At 40.2% G+C, this 18575-nt stretch overlaps 2 protein-coding genes across 3 annotated transcripts; both read left to right on the forward strand.

Annotated features, from left to right (window-relative positions):
* The first annotated feature begins 1186 nt into the window (after positions 1-1186).
* Positions 1187-3586, forward strand: hmx3b (H6 family homeobox 3b). Its single transcript, XM_051417808.1, has 2 exons — positions 1187-1778; positions 2048-3586. Exons 1-2 carry the CDS (start codon positions 1499-1501, stop codon positions 2638-2640), a joined length of 873 nt encoding a protein of 290 aa, XP_051273768.1. The 5' UTR covers positions 1187-1498; the 3' UTR covers positions 2641-3586.
* Positions 3587-4528: 942 nt separating this feature from the next.
* Positions 4529-9395, forward strand: bub3 (BUB3 mitotic checkpoint protein). 2 transcript variants are annotated; one of them, XM_051418331.1, is made up of 8 exons: positions 4529-4697; positions 5492-5686; positions 5781-5850; positions 5984-6135; positions 6470-6628; positions 6810-6987; positions 7219-7435; positions 9121-9395. In XM_051418331.1, the coding sequence occupies exons 2-8, from the start codon at positions 5492-5494 to the stop codon at positions 9128-9130; spliced, it is 981 nt and encodes a 326-aa protein (XP_051274291.1). In that variant the 5' UTR covers positions 4529-4697; the 3' UTR covers positions 9131-9395. The 2 variants fall into 2 exon arrangements, with proteins under 2 accessions (XP_051274291.1, XP_051274290.1); XM_051418330.1 differs by lacking the exon at positions 4529-4697 and adding an exon at positions 4782-4883.
* Positions 9396-18575: the final 9180 nt, after the last annotated feature.

Genomic DNA, 18575 nt, shown 5'->3' on the forward strand with positions numbered 1-18575 from the left:
AGTTCTCTGCATCTGCTTCAAGATTGGTTTAAATTATGATTCCTAATTGCAACCCATGGTGTGTTTTTTGTACTTTCTTTTATTTTTGCTCATGTATACTAACATGTGTAAGCTAAATATTACTTCATAGGTAAACGCAAGAACATATGCATCAAACACTGTGTACATAAGTTATGTTTAAGTCCTTTTTCATCAGACGCCCTTTGTTTTAAGATTTTCTAAGTGACATGTGCACTATGTTTTATGGTAAAGCGCATTGCAGAGGCCATTTGTTTGATTAAAAGAATCCAAGATTCACCACCTCTCCATGAAGTGAAGAATCAAGCATACATATTTCCTTCAATCTTTGGAGAAAAGCACTTAGAAGGCTTACAAATGTAAACTAAATCTCCCTCCTGTTCACTTTGTGTGTTTATCTTCTGCTACTTATCATCCAATCTGATCACACTTGATCATATGAATGTCTCATTACAATTATAATTTGTTGCATCCCAGCACTGTATTGTTGTAATATGTGACAGAAACAAGACTTGTCATCCTCCTGCATTAGATCACCTGCTGCCCCTGTGGGTTTGCAGGCTTTTGTACAAAGCTGATTTGAAAAGCCTTTATCACAATGGTAAGCATTCAATTTGATGCCTGCCTGTAGCACTTCCTGACTAATAAAATTACACTGAAGTCAATGAGCTCCGGTCCAGGAGAAATGCGCAGTGCATATTACTTTCCTGTTGCACACAGGTGGAACAGAGGATATTTGAAATACAACAGATGAATACGAGATTGATCCTCAGCAGGTCACAGTGTTCAACAAACCTCCTCTATAGAAATCTATCTCTCTTGTGCTATAACAAATAAATATAACAAGTCTCCTAAATTTTTATTGTCTTACATGTTTTCGGTGACTTACATTAGTGCGTAAAATGTGCGTAATTTGCGTAATATTTCTGCTAAAACCAAGCTGCTTACAACTCCCCGCTGAGGTGTGTTAATCCCTGGACCGTTTATTCAATTTACTGACAGGTGATTGCGGCTCGCGCACGCCCCCCAAAACCCTGAGACATTTTCCTCTTTAATCTAATTGGATGATAAGTGGGTGCGTACTGTTGAGCCCGATGGCAAAACGCTTGCGCGGCCTTTCTCTTTGGAGTCTATTCTCGTCACAGCCCCTCACGGTTTCATCTCAAACCCCATTTGCTATTGTACCTGCCCAATAGCAGAGACCGAGCGCGTTTTAACTCGGATCGCATTCTTTATTTCATCATTACAATCCATGCAGCGCAAGTTTGACGCAGTGATCTCTGCGCTCTCACTCTGATCATCCTCAGGAGCTGGACGCAGCTTCGAGCGACTTTCTGTTTTTTTTTCTCCCTCTCCCTCTCTCTCTCTGTTTCTCTCTCGTGTGATTTTAACACCACTACTGCAACTACCAACCAAGAAAATCTTTTTTCAGGTGTTTTTATCCCTTTTGATGGTGAGCCACGTCGGACAGTAAACGGTGATGGCAGACTCTGATGCGCAAGAGACTCGCCAACCCGCAAAAGACTCACCGTTCTCCATAAAGAACCTGCTGAACATTGATGACAAACCTACAAAGTCCAAAAGCTTCCTCGGCTCGTCCAAGGGAGTGTTTGAAGGCAGCTTTTTCTCTCGGCTCGGTGACTTGTCTTTCCCTCGGTTTGAGTTGCCCACACAGAGAATTGGACTATCAGCGCAGTATTTGGAGAGAGCGTCTACCTGGTGGTATCCATATACGCTCGGGACTCATCTGAGGACTGGAGGTAAATATTGTTAACTTTAACTCTGCAGATAAAAGAAATGTTGTGTTTGAGTCTGGAAAAGTCTGAATTTAGATTCATTTAACAGGAAATTGCCTACTATTTCATACGAGTAATAGCCTAAATTAAAAGGAATCATTCTATCAGTATTTTAACAAAAGGAAAAACGAATATTTCAACAACAAACTGAATGTCTGGAATGAATTAAAATACAGGCGATTGTCATTGCAGTCACATGTTTAATGGAGTACTCCATATATTTCTTTCTGCAGGGTCTGAGAAGGCCAACCTGAGGGAAGCATCACCGGCACCGGATAGGCGCTCCCCGGATCTCCAAAAAAGTGACCAAGATGCCAAAGAGGAAAGTGCCGACGACGATATCGCGCTGGATGAAAGTGACTCGGAGGAGCCAAAGAAAGAAATAGACCAGGAGGACGACTGGAGGAGAAAAACCGACGAGCTGGACTCCGATAGGAAGCCCTGTCGGAAGAAGAAGACGCGCACGGTGTTTTCCAGGAGTCAGGTCTTCCAGCTGGAGTCCACCTTCGACATAAAGCGCTACCTGAGCAGCTCGGAGAGGGCGGGCCTGGCCGCGTCCCTGCACCTGACGGAGACGCAGGTGAAAATCTGGTTTCAGAACCGGAGGAATAAGTGGAAAAGGCAGCTGGCCGCGGAGCTGGAGGCGGCCAACCTGAGCCATGCGGCGGCGCAGAGGATTGTGCGGGTTCCCATACTTTACCACGAGAACGGAGCCCCAGAAACGGCCGGGGGCCCCGCTGCAAACTCACCGGGCAGCCAGTCACTGCTTGCTTTTCCCCACCACATGTACTATTCGCACCCGGTCCCACTGCTGAGGCCCGTTTAACACTGACTGTGTCATCATGCGCTGTACAAATGTTTTTAAATCAGAGTGACCTTCACTGAAAAAATAATAAAGTTTTGTATATTTTGTAGATTAAACGGACACGATGTTATATTATTATTATTATTATTATTATTATTATTATTATTATTATTATTATTATATGTAATTATCCTTTATCCTGCTAAAGCGTCCTTGAGCGAGAGACAAAGTCCCTTTTCAGTTGGTGTTAGAGGAGGGACAATCTACATTTATTATTGTTATTATTATTATTATTATTGGTGAAATTGTTACATACTCAAAAGTGGGTGAATATATTTTAATGTATTCAATTTGAAAAAAAAAAACAGGGTTGGCTGTCCATATGTATTTTACAGAGATCTGTGTCAGTGTTTGTAGCAAAATGTGTGGAATTTAATATTTTGATATTTTCCAATATTGTGCAATACTGTTGGCTTCACATTAGGCGACCAGCCTTTGTCACCTATAGTTCACTTTTACAGAAACAATGATCCCTTTTCTCTTTGTAATAGTGAGGACAATCATGTGATCCTTAAAATAATCCCCAAAATAACTGCAGGTGATAGGCAATTGTTTTTATGACGCAATGTTTTGCCGGTAATTTTAAAGCCATGAAAGAGCCAAAAATAGCCTCTGTTTTTGTGTATGTTTTTTTTCTCTGATATTGTTATTGAAATTCTGTATATTATATGGTCTTACACTCAGTAAAGATTTTGTTCCAAAAATGGATCTCCCCTTAATATAATTGTGATGTACATGGAAAAAGAGTCATTCAGTTATGCCATGTTGTAAAGATCTTGATTTTCAAACATTTGTGACGATGAAATTACCTTTTTTTTAAATAATGAAAATATAATGAGGCTTTACGCCACAATGAGGGTCTACAGAGATGATGCTGCCCTCCAAAATAAATCATTTTTAACAGGCATTTTTAAGCCTAATTAATGATCATCATCATTTTTAATCTGATGACTTGAGAAATTTTTAAATGTCCAGCATTTGAGAAACCATTATTCTGGGGTTTTATTCTGGAATAGACCACTTTCACTTTGCTATAGGCTACAGCTGTCGTTTTTTGCTACATAATTTGTGCTTTCTTAAATAACCGATAACTTGCAGATAACTATAGGCTACCTCAAACAACAGATTATGGCCGCAATTAAAAAGCAAATTCAAGGGATTAAATCGTACAGGAGACGTTCATTTTTCACACATTTTAAAGACATGATGATACGTTTAAAGGCTGGGTTTTCTTTTTTTGTTGTCGTCTGAGAAGAAGACTGAAATAGACTATGATCTGCAGATTGTTATTCTATTAGAATAGACCTATTTGAGCAAAGTTCTCCTCAAACCACAAATAAATAAATAAAAACAAGAATATGGCTACGCATAACATGTATTGCATTACAGTAGTCTATAAGCCACCGTGGATATCTGTATGTACTACCCTTGCGGATACAGAACTAAATCAGGTAGTCGACTTTATGAAAAAGCCTTTATATATTCCTACTGTTGATTTCTCCTCGTTTGTAGTAGGATAATCCCACTGCAGGCTAATTTAATTTACATTATATATTTTTTTTTACTATGGGGCATTGCGGTTTATTTTATGGTATATGTATTGTATCTATCTTAAATGAAAGAGACGCAATTACCATTGACTGTATAATTGCCAATTACTCGAGAAAATACTTCCTTTTTGTCAGCGAAAGAAAGAGAGGAGGAGGAGGAGGAGGAGGAGGAGGAGGAGGAGGAAGAAGAAGGAGTCCTGTGTCACATGATCTGTGCTGAGACAACGGAAATATCCGCTGAGATTACAGCAACCAATCATATCGCAGGCGGGAGTTTGAACGTTCGTTTCGACCAATCAGCGGCCGCAGAAACATCGGCGGCAGCGCTTGCAAGGGAGTTAGCTTCACGCAGCCACATTGCTTTATAGCATTTTCCGCGTTATATGTTTTTATATTTTATTGTAAACCCAGGCGTAATAATTAGCCTCGTTAAAGAAAAAGAATAAGTCGCGACACCGAACTGAAGCGGTAAGTAAAGGGAAACGGCTAACACCAGGGCGTGTGTCCACCTTTATCTTTAACATTAGCGTTACAAGCTAGCGCTAGCAAACACCGGTGGCAACGGAAGTGGGCTTGGTGTAGTTGCTGGATGTGGCTAAACAAGTCGTGTTTACAGTGTGATACGAGGACAAAAGTGATCAGAACATAATGACGGTATTGTTACACCAGCTCTCGCAACAAAACCCGTGTTTATGTTAGCAGGCTAAGTATTCTGCGGAGCTAACGTTAGTTGTGACTGAGCTAGGCTAACAACAAGAAGAAGTAGCTGGAGCGATTATCCAGCAGTGTGCCAGTAGCTCACTCCACGTACGGGAATAACATTAACTCAATTAAGTGATCTAATGCTGTAACGTTAGTGCTGTTTTTGCTTTAGCTCAAAGCAAACCTTTTTATAATCACAAATCCAGATGTTATGGTTTTAATGTGCCATGAACGTGAAAGTCATTGAATGTTCACCTGCTTTTAACAAGCAAAGGATCCTGAGCATACCAATTTGTTTTGTCAGCTCATCTGGTTTTGGATAAAATTATGCCAATAGAATACAAAGGTAGAGAACAATAACACTACCTGTAGGGATTCAGTGTAATGTATTTGTAACAGTTATTACTTTCCTTTGACTTTAAGCCATGTCAGACAGGTGTTGATTAAACTTGATTGCACAATATTTTAAGGTGTCTCCGTTGTTGCATCCATCCCTGTGTATTATTTATGCACCAGTAAGGTCTCAATTTCGGACTTTAAGATCTGTTTCTTTTGTGCAGATGACAGGCTCAAACGAGTACAAGCTGAACCAGGGACCAGAAGACAGCATCTCTGCTGTCAAGTTCAGTTCCAGCACAACCCAGTTCCTGCTGGTTTCCTCCTGGGACTGCACTGTCCGCCTCTATGATGTCGCAAGCAACACCATGCGGATGAAGTACCAGCACACAGCTCCAGTTCTTGACTGTGCCTTTTATGTAGGTCACAGATTTTTTGTTTTTTTCATTGCCATTGCAAAGCAAAGAAGTCCCTGCCTGGTACACACACATAACATTCCTCTTTTACTTGCAGGACCCAACACATTCTTGGAGTGGAGGGTTAGATGCACAATTAAAAACCCACGATTTGAATACAGACCAAGGTATGTCATAACCCTGCTATGTACTAATAATAGAAAGCAGTATCATTTAAACCTGTTACAGATCTCCCTTACTGTGATTCATTTGCTGGATGTGTTTGTTTATGCTTGTTATGTTAATATCCTCCATAAACAGATACAATAGTTGGGACACACGATGCCCCCATTCGTTGTGTGGAATACTGTCCAGAGGTTAATGTCATGGTAACGGGTAGCTGGGACAGATCAGTACGGCTGTGGGACCCAAGGACGCCCTGCAATGCTGGCACCTTCACTCAGCCTGAAAAGGTAAAGCCAAAGAGACACAGTGTAGAATAATATAGTGTAACAAGTGTCGGTCCTGCAGGAATATCTAAACTACCTACAGCCAATTAGTTTCTCTGTGCATATTTGTGTCACAGGTTTAATTTCTAAAGCTAAATGAGATGGTATTGAAGCATTTTCAGGAACACCTAGCACTGGTGCACAAAGAGAAATTCTCTTAATTTACTGTCACATGGCTGTATATTGCATTAGTGAATAATTCACATTCATGTGTTTGTAGTTGACCTTGAAGTAAGACTTTTGGCATTGCTAAGTGTTGTATCTCCCTTTTGTCTCATACGTGTTGTCTTTGTGAAAGGTGTATACGCTCTCTGTGGCTGGGGATAGGCTGATCGTTGGCACAGCTGGAAGACGAGTCCTGGTGTGGGATTTGAGGAACATGGGCTACGTACAGCAAAGAAGAGAGTCCAGTCTCAAGTATCAGACTCGCTGCATTAGAGCTTTCCCCAACAAACAGGTACACTTTGACTTGGCGATGACTTTTTTATCAATTAAGCGTACACAGTTCTGATGAAAGATACAGACGGTATAAAAGTACAGTTAAAACTTGACAGATAATACACCATAAGCATCGTGTTACAGATTCCTGTGTTAATGGGAAGAAGTTGGATGATTCATATTTTCTGTCTTGGCTTCAGGGCTACGTCTTGAGTTCAATCGAGGGACGTGTAGCTGTGGAGTACCTGGACCCAAGCCTAGAGTTTCAAAAGAAGAAGTATGCCTTCAAGTGCCACAGGCTGAAGGAGGATGGAATTGAGCATGTCTACCCTGTCAATGCCATCTCATTTCACAGTGTTCATAACACCTTTGCCACAGGTATTACTTGCTACTGAGTATTTGACAAAAGCAGATATTTGTTTCTTCCTACATTTAGTTTGTTTCCATAATGGGGCAATTTGTTTTTATAAAGCTCAAAGATATTCCTATGGCCTCAAGCATTGAGCTGCCAAGGTTGCACAAGGAGCACACTTATTATAGATTCATAACTCAGCACTAACACGGCTCTAAACCTTTTGATGGTTGACCTTGTGCCTCTCCTTCCACCAGGTGGCTCGGACGGCTTTGTGAACATCTGGGACCCATTCAACAAGAAGCGCCTGTGTCAGTTCCACAGGTACCCGACCAGCATAGCCTCACTGGCCTTCAATAACGATGGCACCTTGCTCGCAATCGCCTCCTCCTACATGCACGAGATGGGAGACATCAACCACCCAGAGGACGCCATCTTCATCCGCCAAGTCACAGATGCCGAGACCAAGCCCAAGTGAGTCTCCCTCACCTGTTGTGTCCTCGGTATATTTGCTACTCGCTGAATCTGTGAGCAGCTGCATTTACAAGGAGCACGTCCAGCTGCGGCATATGCTGATCTGTATCTCTGTCCATCCACTCTTCAATATCCGACAGTTGAAAGATTGACAGATAAAAACTTGACACCCAGTTTGTGTCTATGCTCCTGTGAATATACACTCGGTGCAAACCACTACAATACGAGATTGTACAGTACATTTTGCTTGCTATAATACTTTTACTTGTAGTGGAGTGGTTTAAGGTTTTCATTTTAATTGCCTTTAGCCTGACTCGTAGCTGCTAACTTTCTATATTTTCACAGTCTGCTGTGAAGAATACAATAAGACGCTAAGGCTGTTCAATTAATCGAAATTTGATCATGATTACGATTTTGGGGCCAAACGATCTCAAAACTAATAAAATCGGAGGGAAACGTTTTTTTTTTTCATTTTCTGTTGTGCAACGTTGTATAGAAAAAAAGCTGAGCCCCTGAATTGGGACACAGCCACAGTCTGCGTATTTCGCGCATGCGTATTTCCCGTCCCTCCCCTGCAGCAAGCACTGCACGTCATGCACTCGGTATACTCGCCGTTCCCGACCTGTCGCGCGACAATGTGAAGTCATGGGAGCGCCGTAACTAATTATACTTGCGCCGGTGGTCGCGACACTAGTTGCTGTCTTCTCCTGTCACGTTGTTTTCGTTTGAACAGGTAACCGGAGACTTCCAAATGTTTATGGGGAAAGGAGAGTGTAACTGAGGACTTCCTTGCAAAGTGTTTTTGACAAATGTCCAATAAATGCAGCATGATTCTGAAGTTTAAAAAAAGAATCGTTTGAATAATCATGATTTCAATTTTGACCCAAATAATCGTGATTATTTTTTTTCCATAATCGAGCAGCCCTATAAGACGCCAAAGTAATGTTACATAAACAGGGACTTTTTATTTCTTTTCTGTGGCAGCAAGCACAACACAGAGCCTTTCAGTCACTGTTACAATGAAACCTGAGCTATCTACACACTTTATGGCTGACTAAAGTAACATAACTACCCCTCTGTTAACGTTACACCACAAATACTCACAATGAGAATTTTCTGAACCGTCTCTGATTACAAATGTATTCGCAAGAATGGGAGAAATCTCGCTCTACAGCATGATGACAAAGACTGAGTTTATTTTACTGCGTCACATGTAGTGTTAAATGAAGAGGGTAGTTAATTTTACAAGGGGCATTACGGCATCATGCCGGGGCATCCCGTTTGGCCGTGGTATAATTCCTGCCCTGTGAGTCTCATTCACAGGCCGTCAGATACTGCCGCTTTGGTTATAAGAAATGGGAAACAAAGAAAGGGGCTTGGAGCGAGCCACACAACAGGTTGTGTTTGTGCTCTCTGGTTGACCTGGGAATGAGACTCAACAATTAACTTTCTCCAGAATGACTGACCCCACCTTTTTATACCTAGAAAGCAGTGTTTCCTTTAATTTTTTGCTTAAGCTTTAAAAGAATAGTTTAGAGTGATTTACCGCACGTTAGTCAATTTATTGATTGTCATAAGGATGGATGATTTTCCTCTGCCAGAAATAGCAGTACTGTCTCCATGCATTGTTTCAGTGATTGCTCCTGAGTTGATTGAATCTATTCTCTCCTATTTTTGGTTTACAGGTCAACCTAAGTCCGCCATGGAATGGTTCCCTCTGCGTATGAAGCCTTTATCACATTTGGGTTATCTGCTGGCATCCAGTGTACCATACCATATTGTTTCTTGTCATTTCTTTTTTTCTATTCCAATCCGACAGTTTTTATTTCTTGTAAGTAGTATTTGTGATTGTGACTTTTCTTCTCTTTTCTGGCTCTTGTTAAATATTTCAACGTTTTGTGGATGTTCTTACAACCAACTATTGTTTTTCTTGACTAAAACTGATTTATATACACCCTGACATTTTCTGCTTGGTCATTTTGAACATGAATTGTTGAAGATTGTTTTTGTTCACTCCTCAGATGTACTTACATTTGAAATGACACTGAAGCTGTCCTTGGATCAGTCTTTTAACACAGATATGAGTTGACACTTGCAGCATAATAAAACTTGTTTATCTAAAATTTTGACCAACAGCATAAAGTCAGTTCATACTTTTAACTTTTGCCTCATGTACTAACTGCAAAAGAAAACCTCAGGAATGCTAGGAATGTGTCGGAGGCTTTTCTCTTGATGATGTGTTGAGGGAAGGCGATGATCCACTCGTCTTGCCGAGGGCTCCACTTGCCCCCAGACAGTGACCTGTGCTGATAGACATCAGAGGTCTGCGGCCTAAACCAGATTCTGCTTTATTGTTGGGGGGAAATTGGGAGAAAAACCACTAAACTGGGTGACCCAGGTGGCAGACTGGGGTGAAAAAGGTTCATACTAAAGAAATGAGGTTAATTTCTAGGTTTCTCTCATTTTTAATGATGCATTATCATTTAAGTACCCTTGGTGGTAAATTCAAGTTCACTATGGCAGAAGCACACTGCAGACCTGAGTGCTATCCACGTTTATGATTTTACTGCGTAGTGGGATTGTTTTTAACTCCTTCCAGATACAGAAGGGGAAAAAATCTTATCATTAAAGTTGAATGAAAGAAGACGAAGAATGATAGCAGATAAGTTTCAGTGGGCTAATACTTTTTTCATCATTATCGCTGAATTTATCTGCTTCTCCTTTTCAAGTTGTTACTCTGGTGACAGAGTCGGATGCAATGCAGACCTTTTTAATGCAGTATTGAGCATTGTATGAATGGGAATAACAAACAGTGCAGTGCCCTGCAAAAGTCTAAGTGGTGTCTTTTTTTCCCCCAGTTCAGATTTTCAATTGCAACTAATGCAATTTCTGAAGCCCTTCAGCCAAAGCAGCAGAGAAGATATAGATGTCAATTATTCTATTTAAGAGCTCCAATTTTTTCTAATGGCTCTATCTGCTTCTGCGGTATCCTGGAAATGATTAGTTCGGATTGGTTAAATGATGTAACTAATTCCCATGATTGTCGATAATGAGTCCATCTTTGACGTTGGATTATGACTGCAGCTTAATATGAAATGGCATTCATTTTGGGACATAATTACTGCCCATGAAGCAGACGGAGAATGGCTGGGGGTTTGTCGTTGGGGCTACAGCGAATTACCTTGTTTCCTGTCATCTTTGGCTTCCGCTAAATTGGAAAATTGAGTTCTTTGAGTGTGCATTAAAAATGTTAAGGTTTTCTTGTCTGTATTGGATAGCTGTTCTATAGGAAAAAGTGATTTAGCAGCCAATTTGTCAGGTGCATTAAACAATTAGTTTTTTTGCAACCTTAACACAGTTTGCAAAGACTTAGAACTGTAGTCCCTTAAAAGATATATGATGGTCTGTAATTTAACAAATTGCAGCAGATAAATCTGTTGCATTATCTATCAGTATCTTCCTGCCAGCCTGTCTCCACAGAGCTCGCTCCTTGTTCCTTCGGCAAAGGCCCAGTTAACCACATCTGTGGTCGTGTGGCCGGGCTCTGGTTTCCAACCACTGAAGTGTTGCAGACACTTTGGCTCTACATGAAACCATTACATGACAATTAAAATGGGTGATTGTGCTCCAACAGCCTGTCATGTGCATTTAACCCAACCACAAAAGGCTCTTATGTTCACCGAAGAGGGCACAAATGACCTTCAACCAGACACCTTATCTCTCAGGACTGGTTTCTAATATTAAGCTGATGATACCATCCTTCTTGAGTTGTGTAGAAATAGGGGAAATCACATGATGCATCAGGAAAATATTGACAGCATTCTGTATTAAGGTTTGTCTTCTGTTTCACTGCCACATACTGCAGACCAGAGATGGACACACACTGACACCATGCAACAATGCAGTGTCTTGCTTTAACAAAGCAAACAAATTCATGATTTCAAGTAATAAAGATGGAGCTATGAAGTAAATTTAGGATACATCAGTATTATTTCACTTTTTAACACAGCCCATCTTTACATAACAGAAATGAATTGTTCCATTGCAAGACTTCCTAACCATGTAGGGACATGCTTTTATGCAGGTGGTGTTGAAAACTTGATTTGACATTGATGGCAGCAATTAAGTAGTTATTTGTGATAATGATCATGTCTCAGTAAGCAAGTCTGTCTGTGTGTGTGTGTCTAATATTAAAGCTGTCTTATAGAGTGTGAACCACAGCACCTGGCATGAAGGGTTTATCATTGTTTTCTGTTGTGACTAATTGCTTTACACATTTAATAAATCCTTTATAAATGTAGATCAGTAATAAAAAATTAATAAGGACGTATTTCAGGTTGCCAGGTTGCAGTTTATAGCTGTGAACAATTCAACAGGAAGACCTTTGCACTGGATATTCAGTTTTGCTGAACTATTTCTTGGCTGGGAGCAGTAACTTGGTCACTTGCAGTTTTAGTAAGTCTACATTTATTAATGATCCAAAAATGGTCCCCCAAGTTGGTAATACAGTAGAGCCACACCTCTGTGAACATAAACAATTTCTACATTTTTATGAAATAAAATATTACATTGGTGGAACAAGAGCAGGAGTGCTATTAAACAGCAGCCATATATTCAGTGGGAGTGTCATTTAACTAAGTTGGACAGAAGAGGAAATGGATAAGGATCAGGATGTGACCACCTCTGCTAAACAATCTCCTGAGGGAAACCCAGTACCCCCCCAAAAAAATAAGACATCAACTCTGTACTTTAATAACTATAATTTAATAATTTAAAAAAAAGATTTTAAATCCAGATAGTCTGTGGCTCTTTCACAGAAGATTGGCTATCTCTTGGATTAGAGGACTCTTCTTAATAACTTAAAGAATTAGCTAAAAAGACTGTTTATTATCATGAAGGATACACATTAGCCACACACACAACTAGGCAACCCAAAGCTCCTCATATCAATAACTATTACTGATTATTACACGGCTGTCAGACCGGGCCAAAAGGAAGATTCTAGTCTTGTCCTGTATAGAGCTGGCGTCCTGTTGCCAGTACATCTGGGGAATGAAACCTGAGCTTTTCACTTGGACGTGGCTGTGGCCTGCCTCAGCACCTCACTCAGAGCTACCCCTGCCCTGGGGAGGCTTTTAAAGAGCTTTGGCGGGTAAGACAACATCTCCTCGAGAGCATTGTAGTTACATTAGAGCCTAATTAGATGGTAAAGCTCAAGGCCATGTAACCCACTGCTAGGTTTCACACTCGCAGCCATCCATCTCTTCGCAGGCCGGGCCGGGAGGCAGCATGGGGCTGACTAGTGAAGGGGATGCTCACCTGGGAGCTGGGTTATAGTAAATCAAACATCTCGAGAGCGTGACAGGGGGGTCACAGTTTTTGGGCTTGAGGTCCCATTTTGGCTCTGAGGCTTCGTGCTGCGGATTAATCATATGGTAAGAAGAAATGTGTGGCACTAGAGTCAGGCCTACAATAGAGTGAGACCAGTTATTTGAGAATGTGAATTAAAGATTGTATGGCAATATACTGAATTTAGATAACAGGTTTCAATTATATACTGACTTTTACTCTCGCTCCAGCATGAGGTTCACTTTGTGGTTATTAGTGAAATGTCTCAACAACTATTGGATAGATCGGCATAACATTCATGCCCCCCTCAGGATTAATTGTAACCACTATGGCGATCCTTCAGCTTTCCACCTAGCACCATCCTTCAGTCAAAAGTGTCCAATACTTTAGTTTCTAACCAAACACCTGCTAAATAAATGACATTATGCTAATTTTAAGATGGTGAACCTGGTAAACTATACTTTCTAAATATCAGCATGTTAGCCTTATCAGTGTGAGCATGTTGCTGTACATTAGCAATCAGCACCACAGCCTCAGAGAGCTGCTACATTATCATGGCTGATTTATTCTTATTTCTAAGTTCAACTTCACTTCAAAGGCTAAATTGTGGAAATTGGTGCAAAAAAGTGCAGCATTCAAATGAGCTTTCATGTCACTTGTCAAACTGATGAATGTATCTATGTAAAGAAAGTGGGGGCAGTCAGTGCATTGGGGTCATGTTTGAAAATGTATGGCCACGGGGCACCAAAGCTGCAGAGATTAAAGGTGAAAAATACATAGAAAAGTGAACTCTTGTTTATGACTTTTGCTCGCCCAGACAAGGAAAAAGCACAGCCCAAAACAATTTTTTTTATTAAGCCATTGATTTATTCAGGTTTTGTTCTGATTAAGTATTTAAGGTGTTGCCCACTAAACAAAAAGATGAAGGACACCTTTCCCATGTATAGGGTGTCATAATGTACCATAGCTGGTTTGTTAATTTCCTCCAGGGGTGAAACCACAAGCACTTAAACATAACTGATCCACATCCTATAGAGAGCCACCTGTCAGGCTCTGTGAGAACTGTCCTGCGGATCACACAACATATTCCACTTGAAAACATAGAACCTGTTGCATTGTATTGATGATTTGCGGTGAGCTTTTGGAGTGACAGGCAGTTTTCTTTATACTGTCGAAAAAATACGGGGAGGGCAGATCCCAAGGGGGGCTTTGGAAAACAGTAACTTGTTATCCCCATTTAAACTGAAATCAGATTGCAGGCCTTTTCAGGCAAGCCTCTTTGTAAGCTCTCCATGTCTATGAAGCCCTCTGTGCTGTTTAATGGGTTCATGGCCACAGGGCAAGGGTTACAGTTTGTCCTTCCTGCAATTAGCATTCACGGTTAGCTTAGCAGAACTAATGCACTACATCTTTGAGGCTCAAGTTCCCTGTGTGCCTCTGAGTGACTGCGGGCAAGATTTAACTGACTCCTTGTATCCATTTCAACCTGCTTTATTAGATGGTATTGGCAAAATCCCCTGAAGAATACCATTTAAGGCCAACTATTATCAGCCAATTAAGTGTTTGTGTTACCTTGAAAAAAACAGAGGAGATGGATAAACTTGTGCAGACCATGTACTGTACAGCTCCAGGTTATATAGTTACAAGAATATTAGCACAAAAGCCACGTCTCCCGTAGCCCTCATTTCCACATCACAGATCAATATGAGCCATTTCTGTTCCATTGTCTATTTGTATTTGTTTCTCACATTTCTGCGTCATAACAAAACAAAAAAAAAAGCAGTGTCTTTTTGTTATTATTTTCTGGTTTGCCCTGTGACATTTAGGTCAAGACACTGTGATCTTATGGCAGTTTTCAGCACACAGGAACATTTACACCAAGGCTATTGTGGAAGCCGTAGTGGGCCGTGGGGATCTCATGGGTCTTAAGTGACACCACTGCTAAAATGAAGCAGCTCGGAGCTGTTTTCTGCTATTAGTTTTCCTGGTTTTGTGTAATATTACATTGTTTATGTGTGAATCCATGGACGTTTATGTAGGTTGACTGCAGTATTGTTTGAGAACTATAGCAAATATGTAGGCTGCAAAGTAAATGTAGGTTTAAAAATGATGGGTCCAACTGTAAAGGCTCTTACACATTAAAGGAGGGTGCTAAATGCCTCTTCAGTTAATAACTTTATAATGGACTTTTACCACAAATAACATAAATATTGAGTAAATTAAACTATGAATGCAGTAAAAGCACAGATAAAGAGGCAAAAGCACAAATTACTATAATAATGTGTTTTTTAAAAAGAGATTTAACCAATAAAGAGATAGTTAGCTTGATCTTGTTTGGGAAGCAGATTTTCAAAATAGTTATTTAAACATCAAGTCAAGATCAGAGTGAAATGAATCCTTCAGCATCCCAGAACAAGAGTTCAATGAGAAAATGTAATGGGAACATTCAATGTTACTATTAGTCAACGTCTATACTTATTATACGTGTGGAAATGTTTGCCTGTAACTCCAACCTGTGGCTAAGCAGGGAAAAATCTATGTCATTGAATATAAAGTACATTTGTCATTTCCTAAGTGCATTCTGTCTGAGTGATCAGCGACTGTAGTGCATTATAGAGTCAAATCAATGACACAAAAAAGAGGTGCTCTCATAAACAGCTTTTGATTATTGGACATTATTAACTTTTCTGAATTCACTGAAGTGAAACAGTGTGTTTACCCATCGACTCAAATGCAGATTAAGCTAAACTAATGTGAAAACAGAGATCAATGCATTCATCTGGTGATGTTTCTGTGCGTAGAATGGCAATGCATTGAGAAGTCTGGCACTAACTCATCATCGTCCACACATTATATTATTATTGATGGCTCTTGCCTTGGGCTAATCCATTTGTTTTTTCAGATTTGTGACAGGCGGCAGAACGCTGGGTGGAGGTTTATGCTGCAGCTGTGCCAGCAGCGTCACACACAGCCCTCTGTTATTTCTCTATTGATCATCATACCTCCCAATAATCTGGCGCCTGACACATTTGACAGCATTATGTGGAACAGGTCAAAGGACTGCGCTAATGAAACTGAATGATGGATGTTGTTATCGGCAGCATTAACCTTGCTGATAGTTGTCACAGGCAGCACATTTACCCACACGTAGCTGTGACCTGGCAGAGCCTGCAAAAAGAGCTGAGCATTCATTGAGGTGGTCCAGAGGCATGTACATGACAAAATACAGTAAAACATCACAAAGTGTTGCAAGTATCTGCCAGTTAAAACATGTCTAGGTTCAAACTATGGTGAATTGAATTTAACAAAATAGGTTTTTGGTTGTCTTTGTTGTTTTAAAAGTATTTAAATGACGATAAGTTGAAATAATTTACAGTTACATCTAAATGCCTGAAAACATTCACTTTTCAATTAATTCATTCATTCATTTAGTGGATTTTAACTTACGCCACCTGAGATTTTTTGACCTAAACAATGTTTAGTGGGAAGGTGCCCATGGAAAAAATATTAACTTTGAAAATCTGCCTGAAAAGGGGGAAAACAGATTGTTCTGGGGATGAAAAGAAGAGCAGGACTGCTTGAAGCAAGAATGGCATCCTTTGGAAAAAAGCTATATCTGATTACAGACCTTATTTTACTTCTAGTAAATTCATTTTGTGTCAGCACAATTGATAAATTAAACCACACATGAATGTCATCACTACCATTTAAAGTGAGCAGATATTTTACATGTCTGGATTTTTGCCCAGTCTTAGAAAGGAGGTAGAAAATGACATAGTCAAAATCACATTCTGTGCGAGGACTGTGAGTGAAGTCATAAGAGAGGTCTGTAACACCAGGCGTGAAGTGAGCTGTATGACTGCCAACACTCTGCTCTGCTCCTCTCCACTCCATCCATCCCGCCTGGCTAATGTATCCCTCTCAATAGCCGGGGACAAGGGGAGAAAAGACTTGCTTGTGTAAAGCACAAAAAGCCCCACCATGGCCACGTTCGCAACAGTAATTGGCAAGGAAGCTTCATTTCATTCACTCTCGCCTGTCTTTTGTTGGGCTGTGGGTTTTTACAAGTGTGGTGTTTTTGAGAGTTGTTTCAAAACTGGCTAATTTCCGCAGCCCCTTTGCCTGTTCTTAACCATGTGCCCACTTATTTATTTTTTACACAATTGAAAGATTCTTTTTTTTTTTTGTTGGACACTGAAGTGTAATAATAACTAAACCTTTAATAGGGTCTTGATGATACTTTTGAGTACCCTAATTAATTTTGAACATCTGCAAGAGGTGGAAAAACATTTAATCTCTTATGAATCCTCCTGCTTTCACGCTCTGAAAGCTTTGATGCTGTTCAGTAAAGTAGTGGTCACAGAATAGAGGTTGGTGGGCATTAGAGAGACAGCCTGTCTCCTTTCATCATCACATTGTAGTTGTATAAAAGCCTGCAAAATGTAGCATGCAGTTATGTTTTCACCACAATTACACTTTATCCTGTTGTAAAATGCATTAAAAGATTTTTCACTGTTACATCAGTGCATTTTTTTTCCTCATAAGAACCCTTGACCTTCTGATACATCAGCTTTATATGAATACTACTGCTAAGAGGTCTTGGTGAAATATCTGCTATTTGCTTTTTCAGGTGGAATTCAGTTACATATGTTTTTACACGGATCCTGTATTCATCTAAGTATACAGCTGTAACGATGTTGTGTGGCCCGTTAATATAAAGTCGCTTGTCTACTTGTGACCCCTGAAAATGTGAGTTGCCTATTTGCAAGAAAAACTGAAAAAAAGTCTGAAAAATAAATATAATTTTGAGAAGCAAGGTCCTGACCCACAGGTTGGGAATAACTGGTGTATGGTCACAAAGTTGAGGAGAATGTCATCAGTTCTTAGTGGGACTATTTCTTTGGCATAAAGTAGTTTAAGTGAAAACTGTTGACAGCCCGGGTCTTGGGATTATCCACAGTAACCTGTGACACTGTTTCTGGAAAGATTGTATAGCTGTTGGGTTTTTAGCCACGCTTAGCAGCATGGCTGTATTGACGGCCACTGAATTGTACAATTTTAATTTGTTTAGTAGCAGTGCTAGTTAACATATGTTAGCACGATAATGTGCAACAATAAGTCACTGACAACAGTAAAAATTATACCAGCTATACATCAGCATGTTTGTATTGTCATTGTCAGCACCACTCTAAATACTGTAGACTGTAGTCTTATTTAAATGTATTGTATTTTATATTTTGTGTTGGGGAAATGACAAATATCTCAGAGGTGGATATCTCAAAAACCATGGGAAATGAAACCAAAGCTATCTGAGAGGCTGGATCCTGGTAGATGCAGAGAGGAAAAATTTGCTCTCTATTTTTTTAAATTTGGATGACCTGACCCTTTAAGTGGTAATAATGTATGTGTGTGGTGTTTCATTTAGGAGAAATACTTTAGGGAAGAAGCCGAGGCAGCTGCCATGATACAAAGTGATGTCCAGAACTGCTAACTGCTGAATATTAATGCACTGGAAGTTTCAGTTCATTTTGGCGTTCACATTGTGTTTATGCAGGGGGGCAATCACAGCCAAGAGTCTTTCCTAGTTGTTTCCCCACTTACAGTAAACACAGCTTTTCCTGTGAGGTTAGACTCTCAGTACAACACAATCTCATCTCTAGGGCCCTTTACAGATGAAACACGCTGAATCTCAGAAAATATTACAGTTAAAAAGAGCGTATTGACCTCCGCCTGATCAGAACCTTTGAGCCAGTCAAGCTGAACCAGCAAACTCACAGAAGATACGGGTTCA

Source organism: Dicentrarchus labrax, unplaced genomic scaffold, assembly GCF_905237075.1.
Source record: "Dicentrarchus labrax unplaced genomic scaffold, dlabrax2021, whole genome shotgun sequence".
Lineage (NCBI taxonomy): Eukaryota > Metazoa > Chordata > Actinopteri > Moronidae > Dicentrarchus > Dicentrarchus labrax.

Bases quoted from the DNA above. Each gene is read 5' to 3' on its own strand.
- hmx3b (XM_051417808.1), top strand. From the start codon at position 1,499: ATGGCAGACTCTGATGCGCAAGAGACTCGCCAACCCGCAAAAGACTCA. The intron at 1,779-2,047 runs GTAAATATTGTT...TTCTTTCTGCAG, and splicing joins GACTCATCTGAGGACTGGAG to GGTCTGAGAAGGCCAACCTG.
- bub3 (XM_051418330.1), top strand. The intron at 6,136-6,469 runs GTAAAGCCAAAG...TCTTTGTGAAAG, and splicing joins CCTTCACTCAGCCTGAAAAG to GTGTATACGCTCTCTGTGGC. The intron at 6,988-7,218 runs GTATTACTTGCT...TCCTTCCACCAG, and splicing joins TCATAACACCTTTGCCACAG to GTGGCTCGGACGGCTTTGTG.